Genomic DNA, 13,339 nt, shown 5'->3' with positions numbered 1-13,339 from the left:
ATGATCATTGAAAAATTGGGTTATTAAACAATGCTGGCATTGTGGATTTGATAAGTTTATAATGCTTGCATTTTCAGATAGTTGAGTCTAATAGTTTTATATGCTGTTAATCTTAGATCAAAACAAAGTGTTAAAAAAATTTACAAGCATCTCAAAATAGCTGAAAATTGGAATTTTTAGGCGAGTGGACATTTTCCTATAAGATATATTTGAATTCTAAACTGCAACAAGCTGCCAATATTTTGCCCATTTATTGTAGACAGTAGTAGCTAATCAGAAAACTTATTTGTAAAGACTTGTGAATGAATAGATTTATGCTACAGTTAGTTTCACTTTGGCATATTTTAGAAATTTTAGGATTTTTTCCAAAGTTGAAGAAGTCATTTTTTTCTAATTTAACATAAGTTAATAAATACCACTTTTTTTATAAGAGAACTATCCAGAAAATAGTTCTAGAAAAGAGACACTTGTTGAAAGTGAGAAAAAAGTTATACAGCTCTAAAGTAGTCTGTTTTGACCGTTTGTAAATTGAGGGGGGACACTGTGTCATGTTTCTAAGGCTATAATTTCTGAACCGTTGTGCTTGGGAGTCTGAAATTTCAAATTTAACCTATATACATAATGCACATTAAAATATGTAAAAATCAGGTAAATAAGAGTGACCCACAAAGTTTTTTTCAAATTGGTTAAAATATAATTTGACTCACTGATGCTTTACTAAAAATTCTAATAAAAAATAATCACAATGAGCTTCCAAAATGTGCAAGAATTCTGTTAAAAAGTATAACTACTGTGAAAACTGAAGTCAAGTCTGAAATGGAATACATATATCTTGACTTGAAAAAAAAGCTAAACGAAGCTGTTTTTAACTATCCTATAGATAAAATGCAAGAAATAGAAGAAATTACTTTAAGATTAAATGTTGATGGTATACCACTTTACAGATGTGTTAATTGTTCATTGTGGTCAATCTTATGTTCTATGGCAGAATTGTCACTATCTAAAGATAGTACACTTATTTTTCCTATTGCCCTTTGTTATGGCAAAACAAAGCCTTCCAACTTGGATTTTTTATGGAATAGTATTAATGATGTAAAGTTATTAACTCAGAATGGGTTGTTATATGAAAACAGAGTGGTAAAAGTAAAGTTAAAGTGTATAGTATGCGATGTTCAGCAAAGGCTCTTGTGAAAGGAGTTTCACGTCCATAATAGCCGGTGTAAAGTGTGAACTTCACACCGGCTGGATGTGATAAATGTGAGCAAAAAGATTTTTGGAATAAAAAGATAACATATCCAGATGTAAAACCACCTCTTTGGAGGACAGATACATAATTTAGGAAGCTGAGTAACAAGGAGCATAACAACCACGTGGCTGGTGTATCACTATTTTGTGAGTTGCCAATAGACATAATTAGGCAGTTTTCAATAGACTACATGCACCAGCAATGTTTTGGTGTTATGAAAAGATTACTCTTGGCTTGGATTAGAGATGAGAAAAAAAATTTAGCTGCAATTCAAGTTGCCCAATTAGCAAAAACTTACAGATGTTGATGCCATTTACCCCAAATAATTTTGCCAAGAAACCTATGGGCTTAGAAGAAGAAGATAGGTGGAAAGCAACAGAATTTATGTTGCTCCTTTTATTTTATGGACATATTGTTCTTGACGGTGTCTTGAATAAAAAACTTTACAAATATTTTATGTGTTTAGTTGTTGCAATAAGAATATTTATCTCGTTCTCCTGCATTAAAATATCTAAAATAGGCTTGAGAGTTGTTGACTTGCTTTGCGTCCAAAGCTAAAACTTTATATTGGTGCTTTTTTTGTTGTTGTTATTTTTATATTATTTTGGAGTAAGTTGTAGTGATTGATCATAGTTTTTCTTTACTTACAAGGTTGGGACACTATCATCATATAAAAAAGTTAGAATTAAAAGTTTATTTATTTGTTACAGTAGCTTAAAATCATTTCAGTTTTTATTTTAATTTAATGTCATTGTGTATACTTTTTTTATAAATGATAGCAAAAATCATGTTCAAAGAAAAGAACTGTTGATGATTAACGTCACAGTCTCACTGAGGTAAGTTATGTTATAAATCCCCAAAAGTGTTTTGAGTATATTTGATTTTTTGTTTGAAATAATCTCACAAATTAAAAAAAGTCTGCACAGCTGTTTCATTTTAGAATATGACTCAGAGTCAAGAGTCCATATCCCTTTGTTTTGATACCATTGACCCAAGTCAAGTCATTAATAAGCTTTCTGATACAAACAGCAAGTAGTTTATATAGTTTTAGTAAATCATAAATTTTTTTCACCATTATTTCCAATTAAAATTCTACATACAGCATTATCCAGACTTCACTGCATTGCTTCAAGTCATTATATTAGTTGATTGTATTCTACAGGGTATAATCAAAAATTGTTGACAAAAATGGTCATTATTGACAATCAAGAAGAAATGATATATATATATATATATATATATATATATATATATATATATATATATATATATATATATATATATATATATATATATATATATATATATATATATATATATATATGTTTTGTTGGTTGTATTTGTTGTACAATAATTTTTTTTTAGTTTTCTTACTTTGTCAGTCTTTGTGGTAAGGATTTGAAGGATTGTGTTAGATCGATTATGAAAAAGTTTGGGGACAGTTGTTTGTCGCTTTAAAAAACTTTCATAATGCTACAGAATCTCAGGTAGCTGAAATAGTTGGTGATGTTCTGAAACATGCACTCAACAAACCCGTAGGAGTAAACTATTTGAAGGTAATTTTTTATATTGTAGATTTGAAAGTTCAAGATTTAAAGGGTAAGGCTAGAGACAACTTTATCACAGTAAAATAATTTGATTTGCAATTTTATTGAAAAGTTGAAATTCAAATTAAAAGCATAAGAGAAAGAACTGAAAAAACCTGTTGCAAAAATTGAATTGTATATAACATAAGACAACAAACAGACTGACATCTGCAATATGCAAGACGAATCAGTTTATTGAAATATACTGATTGTGCAGTTTATTGCAATAGACCGATTGGTCTTGCGTCGCATTCTTGTGTTAGATATAATTTATTTTTAAATTAGATTGTTTTTTCAATTTGTCTTTTCTTTACCCATATTGCAATCTAATGGTGTTCTTTAATTATAAAAAATACTTTGCAGAGCAAAGAAAGAGAGAAGTTTACTTGTGAATCATCTATTGCTGGTGGATGCAATGATTTAAATGGCGAAGAGTATTCGACCAGTGAGAGTGATGACGCTGTTGTAGAAAAGTTACACTTTTAATTTTAATAGTGTAAATACTGTTTCAAACTTATACATACATACATAAGTTATTTTGTAGTATTTTTTTGTCTAAATTTCCGTATAGTAATAGTAATAACTAATAATAGTATAACATAATAATTAAAAACAAACAAAACAAACAAATTATACAAAAATTTATGGTTTGTGAAATATAAACTTTAAGTAAAAAAACCATTTGTTATTTTATAGCAAGTAAGTTGATATCAAAATTGAAAAAAAGAGAAAAAAAAATTGCTTTCATTTAATTAAAGTTTACATCTATGACAAATAGTATATAAAAAGTCAATATTTGTTGCTGCTAAAGCACGAATTATTTAATAAACGTGCAGCTCATCTTCAGTAAAAGATGCGCTGTTTGCAGCTGCAGAAAAAAAAAAAAAATACTTGTCAATTCTATTCTTAAATGCGTTAACTGACGGAGCCTTTTTGCATGCTGGCGGCAAGATATTCTAATCATTGACAATACGATTTGTAAAAAAGTTGTGACGAGCATTATTATATATGAATTCACGTATTAGGACGTTGGAAGATGATCTGCGAATTGGTAGATTATGCCAATTGATAATCTCAAAACCGTTTTCTAGCTTAAACTGTTGGATCAAGTCGCCACGTCTCCTGCGAGTTTCCAAAGTAGTAAAATTGAGCTGCCGACACCTTACAGCATAAGGTAATCCTATTACATCATGAGGTACTTTTATTGCTTTGTGCTGAATTTTTTTCATTTTGTTTGATGTCACCTTTTAAGTAAGGACATCATACCAGAACAACGAATTCCAGATGCGGCCTAACATACGTAGTGTATAATTTACTCCAAAGTTTCATATCTTTTGATCTAAATGTTTTTTTTTTTAAATGGCCATGTATCATATTCGCTTTACATGTCGCAACCTGTATGTATTGATTCCATTTTAGATCATTAGATATAAAGATACCCAGGTCTCTCTCAATATCCGTTGCCTCAAGAGTAAGTGATAAGAGTAAGTATATTTGTGGATAAAAATATCCGATCCCACCCTTTTTGTTTTCGAGTTTTAAAAATAATGTTTTAGTTTAAATCAAATTAGTAAGTTAAATAAGACTGACTTATTTAATTATTGTGGAAACTTTCTTCTTTAATAGTACTGTGGAAAGTTTTGACACGATTGTTTTACACAACAATAGTGTAGAATAAAAACTTGTCTTATTTAATGACTTGGAATATTAACATTAATAAAATATAGAAACTACTGGTTTATTAACTAGAGTCAATGAATCTTACTTTGTTAAAACGTAATTTTTATTGTTTATTAACGTGTAACAACGTTATTACGACGTTTAGTTATAACGAAGCGTTATAACTAAAATATGGACTTGTCTTTGCAGGCCTTGGTTATGTGGCCTCCGCACGCTCATTAGCTGGAGGAGGATAAACCACAATACCTTTATGTTCAAAAGAGCTTTTATATATTTTCACACCTTTCCCCAGGGTTATTAACATTTAATGACTTGCACTATATTCACAAGACATAGCTGCCATAAAAAAAATTGCCATGAATGTATTTTATGGAATTTAAACTAAATGGTGAATATACAAAACAATTTTTAAACAAAAACAAACTTTAATTAATTAACATTTGATATTAGAGTTGTAACAAGAGAAATATATTATTATATATATCAAATTATTACGTTACACACTAAAAAAAAAAGGTAGAATTTTCTACCCGTAGAGGTACTTCGTATATCCGACCCTATGGGTAGAAAAATATACCATAACTTTTCGGGTTTTAAAATCTACCCTTAGCAAGAGTATAATAATCCACCCAAGATTTAAAATCTACCCTTGATTTAGGGTAGAATTTTCTACCCGTAGAGGTACTTTGTATATCCGACCCTATGGGTAGTAAAATATACCTTAATTTTTTGGGTGTTAAAATATACCCTTAACAAGGGTATAATAATCCACCCAAGATTTAAAAATCTACCCAATTAGGGCAGAAATATAAATATTTATCACGCGAATTTACATTATAGCAGCTTTAGTTTAATTGTGGAACCGGTCAAAGTATGTCTAGTTTAAAGTATTATATGGAAATTGTAATTAATTTACTCGTGTTTATTGAGATACAAATTATTTTTTTTAAGTTATATTTTTATAGAAATTATCTATTATTACAAAAGTTTGTTCAAAATTCTTTGACTAAATGGTGTTGTAATGTAGCTAGAAACGCCACAAACATGGCTTGCAACAAAATCTAATGTTTTTTTAAGTTTTGCGTCAAATGCAATTTCGTACACCCAGTAGGCTGCAACTAAACTTGTAAGCGCACTTAATACTGTCTTGGATTTTGCTATTACTATGCCGTCGAGCATTACGTTTATTTCGGCATCATCAACGTTAAAAACATTTGCTTCGCCTGCACATCTGATGGTTATTGAAGGAGTGGAAACTTGTGGATTCTGTAATTACAAAAATGTATAAATTATTAAAGTACTAATTTCATTAATAATTATTCATAATAAAATCGTTAGTAATAAAGACTACAAACTTGATATACAACCTTATTTAAAGAAAAGAAGCGATCGATGTCTTCACCAAATACAACTGGTAAAAGAAGCAAAGAAGCCGATATTCTCTGACCTGATATTATATATGTATACGATAACATGTGCAAAAAAATAGTTTATACTACAAAGAATATATTTATTATATACCTTCAATATCAACATTTGATGATGCACCAATACCATTTAATAAAATATTGAAGGTTTGCAAAAACAATGTTTTTTTTTTATTGAAGGCAACTTTGATTTGCAAATGTCCAAAATTTTGTCTGAACGATTTTGAAAAAACTTCATTATCTTAATTTTCAAATCTAAACCAGTGATTCGTTTTGCTTCTTCGAACAACTAAAATGAGCATTAATACCATTTTAGTATTTCTTGTAAAAATATTTGTATATATATATATATATATATATATATATATATATATATATATATATATATATATAATGATAATAACATTAATTGCAATAATTATAATAATTAGGAATTATGTAAAAGGAATGTCAAAAATGAAAAAGTAAACAATAAATGTTTATAGTTTGTTTATTGAAAAACACAAAAATAACCTCAATTTCCATTGTTAAACAAGGAAACCTTTGCAATATGACTTGTGTAGTATTGGTTTTGATAAAAATTCTTCTTGATACATAGGTACGGCTCATTCTATCAGATATAATAGTCGTGTCAGAATAATGTTTACTGTGCTCCTTTAACATTAATATTACATGTTGCTCTACACTTGAAGAATCTTCTAAAGAGTCATTTGAAACCTGCAACATAAATCCGAATATGAAAATTTTTACAAAAAAATAATTACAAATTTTATCAAAATAGTACTTGGATATTACCTTCCATTAAAAATTAGCTATTAATGTTATTTATTGCAATAAATAAAGATATATAAAATAAAGTCAGTCAAATTTGAGTTGGCACAATGCTGGTTTAAAATTAAATAAATTGCAGTACCTCTAGTCTAGTTATCTTTACAGGTTGATTATCATTAATCAGCTGGCTGTGTATCCTTTTGGATGCAAACTTTTTATGAGCTATAACAGACTCATCATTAGAATATTTTGCACGTTCCGATTTAAATTTAGTTCTTAGACTATCCAACCATGTTACCTAAAATAGAGAATTTATATACATATAAATCTTTATATGTATATAAATTTATGAATTTATATTCATATAAATCATAAAGTTTGCATAGAAATATTATACAGTTTTACACCATACATATATGTAAACATTTTTAGAGATAACCTAACAAGATTTAGATTTTATAAGAATTTATTTAAATACTCACATATAACTTCGATGATTTGCCTTTCATAACTATGACACTTGGATATGTTTGATTTGGACTATGACTATGACACTTGGATATGTTTGACTATGAGATTTGGATATGTTCGTACAATAGCAGAACATACACTATTGTACATCGCAGATGATGGGTAGCTAAATAATAAATATATTATTTATTGGTAATTTAATCCCTTCAAAACTTTGTATTTACAACCTTTTGTCTTTAAACTCAACAAATTATCAGCAACAAAAATTTTTTTCTGAACTCTGTCGCTTGTCCAAACTTTGAAGTTATACATTTTTAAGAAATAACTAAACTAAATAAAAAGTAAATAACTTTAATCTGAATTATTAATATGTATGATTTAAAGACTGATGAAATTAATACTCTCCGTATAACAACAACATCAACAACAGATAATCATTTTCATTTACAATCATTACATTAAATAAGATATTTAAAATATATATAAGATATTTTTGCAAATGTTAAAAAAACATAAACACCCAAACAAAAATTAACATATTAATAGTCTAGGGAGTTAGTGGGGTAGGTTGGGAATGAATGTTAAATTAAATAGTTGAGTTGAATTTTAAATATGTATTTATATTTAATATTGTAAAGTATTTTAACTTTTAACCACACTGTTGTGCAAAAATATCATATTTTCACCATTTACGTTATATGAACTAAGTGGCTGATAATTAATAATAGCTCCTGGTGTATAAACAATCCATTCATCACTCTTTTCAGTAATGTAAGCATCAAGATGTGGGTTATAAGTCAAAGAATAATGGAGAATACAACATATAACCCATAGGCAATGCAAATATAAAATGAATTCAATTTCGGAAAACAGTGGAACGCATTCTTCATCAATTACATTATAGACAACAAAGGTTTTTACACGTGATAACGTTCCATTACATTGCAAGCGATTGACAGACAGTATATTCTTTTGATTACTACTTATCTCAATTCCATACATTTGTTTAATTTTTATGCAAAGACTGGTTGGAAAAATTGAATAAGGAAGAAATTGCTGTAAACCGAGAATAACTGGAGAGCTCTGAATCCATTCATTTGCTGGTGACAAAAGAGCACACTTAGCCATCTGGTGTCTCTCAGCAAGAGTTTAAGTAATGTTTCTAAAATTTTTCACACGATGAGCAATTTGTTTAAAATATTGATGTTTTGCTTCAAATCTTAGGCACCAAAGTAATCTAAGAGGACCAAATTGGGAAATCATTCGTGGATAATGAACAAGAAAATGTATCTTGGGTGTAAATGATTTTGGATTTAATCGTGCTAATAACTCATGGTGCCTAGCAATAAGGTGGGTGAGTACAGGAATCCACTCTATATCAATAACTGGTGAAAGAATAATTTGGCATATTTTTCTGCATAACAAATGTAGCAACCAATATTCGTTTTCATATGGTACAACTTTTCCAATATATAACGGAAGATGATAAAATAATGACTACCTCTCCACAGCCTTTCCACTGATATGCTTGTTACTTGATACTAAATTAAGTGGAACATTTGAAGGCAATGGTTTATTACAGCGTTCAGTAATCCCATATTTATAATTTTTTAGTATATTTCTGAGCTCACAGACTGTCAAAAACTTATCTTTAACAAGGCCTTTTATAACAACACTAAAATTAACACTCATCAGTCCTTCCAATATGTCATGTAATATGTCCTGGGGCATGGAATCAATTGGGTGAAAATAATTTAAGATAGAAAATGTCAATGAAAGTCAATGTATTTTAGTTCTTAAAATACATTGACTTTCAGTTTTAATATTACGAATGTTAATATGTGGTACCATGCAATTTCGACAAATACGGCCAGACGAGAAACATGCAGAGAACCCACCAATTGTATGTGCAGACAAATTATCACCAGATAATGTAACAATGGAGCCTTTAAGATTGTGTGTTATACCTTCAAAATTAATGTTAATACCTTCATTTTGAAGTATCATTAAATCATTCAACAAAGGTTGTAGAATTAGTGAGTAGCTGTGTTCTTTAATTATACTATACTTTGAAATCAGTGCTAAATGAATGTGGTTCAATGATGACCAATATTTACTCTCAATATTGCCAACAATAAAGTAAAAAACACTTATTTTATGAGTTTCTTTTCGACTTCCAAGCGGGTTGCATATTTCAAGTTCATCACTATAGAAATGTAGTCTGATAAAAGAGTCACAGCAAAAATGTTTTATTCGTGACTGCCATACCAAACCATCGGCATAGTCATGTAGATAATCACTAACCTGTTTTTTATGCTGAAAACTACTCCAAACATCTTCACGTTTTAGATAACTTTTCAAAGTTGCCAATAAAGGAACATAGTGAAATTTAGTATTAGCTTGATTTTTATTTTCTAACGTAACAATAAATCTATTGTCAATTGGTGAGATATTATATTCAATTGGAGGAACATAGTCAAGGTTTAACTTCATATATGATTCCATTAGATGGTCGGTGGATGTTGATTTTGAAATACGTTCATAGAAAGAATCTTCTTCAAGAATTTGTCTATACACATAATCTAGTTTCCAATCAATTCCACAATGTTTAAGTTTAGCCCGAATTATTGAAGAAATACTGCTTTGATACAAGTCAAACAATGTTTGAACTTGCTCGAAAATTTGCTTTGTTACTGATTTTGGAAGCATAAATTTTTCTCTACAATATAGTTTAGTGTGACACAATTGTCTAGAGAAGCATTCACTAAAATCCATAAAATCATGCATTAAGGACTCGTCAATATTTAAAAACAGATTTTCTTCACACTCCCTGGCATCATATTCCTCTGTTTTCTGACTGTCCAATATTTCGGAGTCTGTATTTTTGAGTAAAGATTCATCAACAGCTATTTTATGGCATTTATTAAGGTGCCATAAAATAAGGTATTATTTACATTCACCAATGCCACACTCTAAATTCATGAATTTATCTTCAGAATGCGAAAGAAGCATATGATTAACTAGATCACGACATGAGAAAAAGTGTTTTCGACAATAAATGACTTTACACATATATATAGACATCTGAATTATTTTTTGACTAAAATTACAAAATAATAAAAGTATATATATATATATATATATATATATATATATATATATATATATATATATATATTATATGAAATATTATATATATATGTATATATTATATGAAATATTATAACTGCTATAGTTTTGATATTAAACTCAATGTATTTACATAAACAGAAAATGTACATTTTTTTAACTGACGTTTTGGCTTAAAACTGGGTTCAATAATATATATATATATATATATATATATATATATATATATATATATATATATATATATATATATATTTATATATATATATATATATATATATATATATATATATATATATATATATATATATATATATATATATATATATATATATATATATATATTAGGGTGGTGGTAAAAACAACTTTTTTTGAAAATGTCAGCTGACAACCTCTAAATGTGTTTTATATAATAAAATAATACTGGATTTAAAAAATTTTTGAATAAAAAATATTTTTACGGGTGCCACAAGGCCCTTATACATCAAACAGGTCCCTAATAATATAAAAAAAAAGTATGTCATGTTGGGTCTCAAATGATGCAAAAATATATAAAAATTTCAAAAATATGAATCATTTATTAAATTTTTATTTTAGATTTTAGTAAACAAAAAGTTACTTTTTTTAACTAAAAATGAAAAATAGGGAATTTAACAAGATTTTTTGATTATAATTTTTTTTATCTATGTTTTTTTATAAAATGAATATTATTTTTGAAATTTGTATATGATTTTGCTTCGTTTGAGACCCAACATGACATACATTTGAAAAACTTTTTTTTTTATATTATTAGGGACCTGTTTGATGTATAAGGGCCTTGTGGCACCCGTAAAAATATTTTTTATTCAAAAATTTTTTAAATCCAGTATTATTTTATTATATAAAACACATTTAGGGGTTGTCAGCTGACATTTTCAAAAAAAGTTGTTTTTACCACCACCCTAATATATATATATATATATATATATATATATATATATATATATATATATATATATATATATATATATATATATATATATATATATATAGATATAGATATTGTCCTCTAGACATTGATATTCTTGTTGGAGCAGAATTTTATTGGAATTTTTTTGATAAAACTACAGTTTGTGGTAAATCTGGTCCATTCGCATTGAAATTTAAACTTGGAGGATATGTCCTTAGTTGATTGTGTGTGATGAATGAGATAATAGTTGTAGTTTAAATACCACTCATGTTTTAAAGGTTCAAGCTGAATTTGTTGAAGAAGATGTAATTTTGAAGGATGCTCTGAACGATTTATGGTACTGTGGTGGTAGTTGCAAAGGAATAATCTTATTTTGTATGAATTCAAAATAGTACATTTTTTGATGAAACCTCTAGTCGTTATATAGTTCAATTACCATTTCATGAAAATCATACAACGCTGCCTGACAACTATTCTTTATGTGTTAACCGATAACAGTCTTTTATTAAAAAACTTTCAAAAAATGAGGATTTTTCTAACTCCTATAACAACATTATAAAAGATCAGCTGTCCCATGGCATCATTGAAAAAGTTTTAAATCATGATTTGGACGTAGGTGATGTACACTATTTACCTCATAGACCAGTAAAGCGTGATGAAAAAGTTACAACTAAAGTTCGTATGGTGTTTAATCCAAGTTCAAAATCATTTGGACCTTCACTAAATGATTGTCTTCATGCAGGCCCAAGTTTGACAACATCATTATTTGGAAGTCTTTTACGTTTCCGTTCAAAAAAATTTCCTTTTCTGGTTGGTATTGAGAAAGCGTTTCTTCAAATTGGACTTAAAGATATGTGTTGCAATTATGTACAATTTTTATGGTATGATGACATTGAAAACCTTTATTTTAATATGTTATCTAATACAAAGCTTGCAACTTTTCGTTTTTGTAGTGTTTTATTTGGTGTCACTTCTTGCCGTTTTTGCTTAATGCTTCTTTAAAGTTACTTGCGGAAAAATATTTAAATAGTTATTCCTTCTATGTTCTTAAGCTTTTACAAAACCTTTATGTCGATGATTTGAACTCTTGCACTGATAAAGTTAATGATGGCATAAACTTTTATAGGTGGTGCAAATCGATATTAAAGGAAGGCAGTTTCAACCTTTGAAAATTCGAATCAAATTCTGAGGTATTAAAAGATGTCTTTTGTATAAGTGACTTTACACCTAAACCTGAAACTAATGTCCTTGGTATTTCCTGGGAAAAAAAAGGATATTCTGATTTTTTACTTAAAAGATTTAATGAAGATGGCAATTGATATTCCAAGAAAAAGAGAAGTTCTTATATTCGCTACAAGTATATACGTATGATCCAAGTATATATGATCCATTGGCTGCAAGTAGTGATCGACCGAAACCGAAATTTGAGCCGAAACCGAAAGCACCGAAATTTCGGTTCATTGAAGCCGTAGCCGAAACCAAAACCGAAATTTTGGCCGAAACCGAAACCGAAATTTCGGCCGAAATTTGTAAAAGAATCTTTAAAATCCTTAACCTTTTATGATCACCGAATTAAAGCAAAAAAAGCTATTTTACATATATCTAAGCAATCACCATGAAACATAGTTTAAATTTATAATATTTTAAGACATTTCAATAATTAAAATTATTAATTAAAGTAAGTTTCTCTGTGGAATACATTTTTTTTCCTGTTTTCTGGCAAAAGTTTGTTTCTTTCATTTGAAAGAATGTCTCCAGCAGTTAAAAACAACCTTTTTACTTCGCTAGATATTGGTGGAGGTCTAAAGAGTCTCTTTGCTACTTTTGCCAAACCAAACTTTGCTTTTAATGGTGTTTTCTAATATAAATCTATGAAACTTGAGACCTTCTTCGAAGTTTGAATCAATTTTTGAGATATTGTCAACCCAGCCAGGCATTGCAAGTTGCAACACTTCAGCCCTCTGCCGTTTTGTTCTGGTGTCAAATAAGGGTATTGTTTTTTTTTAAATTTTAATAGACTCAACTTGATCTGAAGTTGGTATATTTTCAGGACTGCCGGTAGTTATGAGTATTGCTTTTT

General features: G+C 28.4%; 1 protein-coding gene across 5 annotated transcripts; it reads right to left on the bottom strand.

Moving 5' to 3' along the window:
* Positions 1-5,433: 5,433 nt before the first annotated feature.
* LOC136084080 (uncharacterized) lies at positions 5,434-10,283 on the bottom strand. 5 transcript variants are annotated; one of them, XM_065804216.1, is made up of 6 exons: positions 7,193-10,283; positions 6,853-7,008; positions 6,453-6,656; positions 6,034-6,228; positions 5,880-5,959; positions 5,434-5,778 (listed from the first exon to the last, which is right to left on the bottom strand). In XM_065804216.1, exons 1-4 carry the CDS (start codon positions 7,217-7,219, stop codon positions 6,070-6,072), a joined length of 546 nt encoding a protein of 181 aa, XP_065660288.1. In that variant the 5' UTR covers positions 7,220-10,283; the 3' UTR covers positions 5,434-5,778; positions 5,880-5,959; positions 6,034-6,069. The 5 variants fall into 5 exon arrangements, with proteins under 5 accessions (XP_065660288.1, XP_065660286.1, XP_065660287.1 ...); XM_065804214.1 differs by having other exon boundaries at positions 6,853-7,038; positions 7,193-10,277; XM_065804215.1 differs by having other exon boundaries at positions 6,034-6,260; positions 7,193-10,277.
* Positions 10,284-13,339: the final 3,056 nt, after the last annotated feature.

The sequence above is a fragment of the Hydra vulgaris genome, chromosome 08, assembly GCF_038396675.1.
Source record: "Hydra vulgaris chromosome 08, alternate assembly HydraT2T_AEP".
NCBI lineage: Eukaryota > Metazoa > Cnidaria > Hydrozoa > Anthoathecata > Hydridae > Hydra > Hydra vulgaris.
Note: the sequence above shows the minus strand (reverse complement) of the source record. Positions and strands in the feature narration are given on the sequence as shown.

Excerpts from the sequence above, each read along its gene's own strand:
- LOC136084080 (XM_065804214.1), bottom strand. The coding sequence starts at position 9,968 with ATGCATGATTTTATGGATTTTAGTGAATGCTTCTCTAGACAATTGTGT.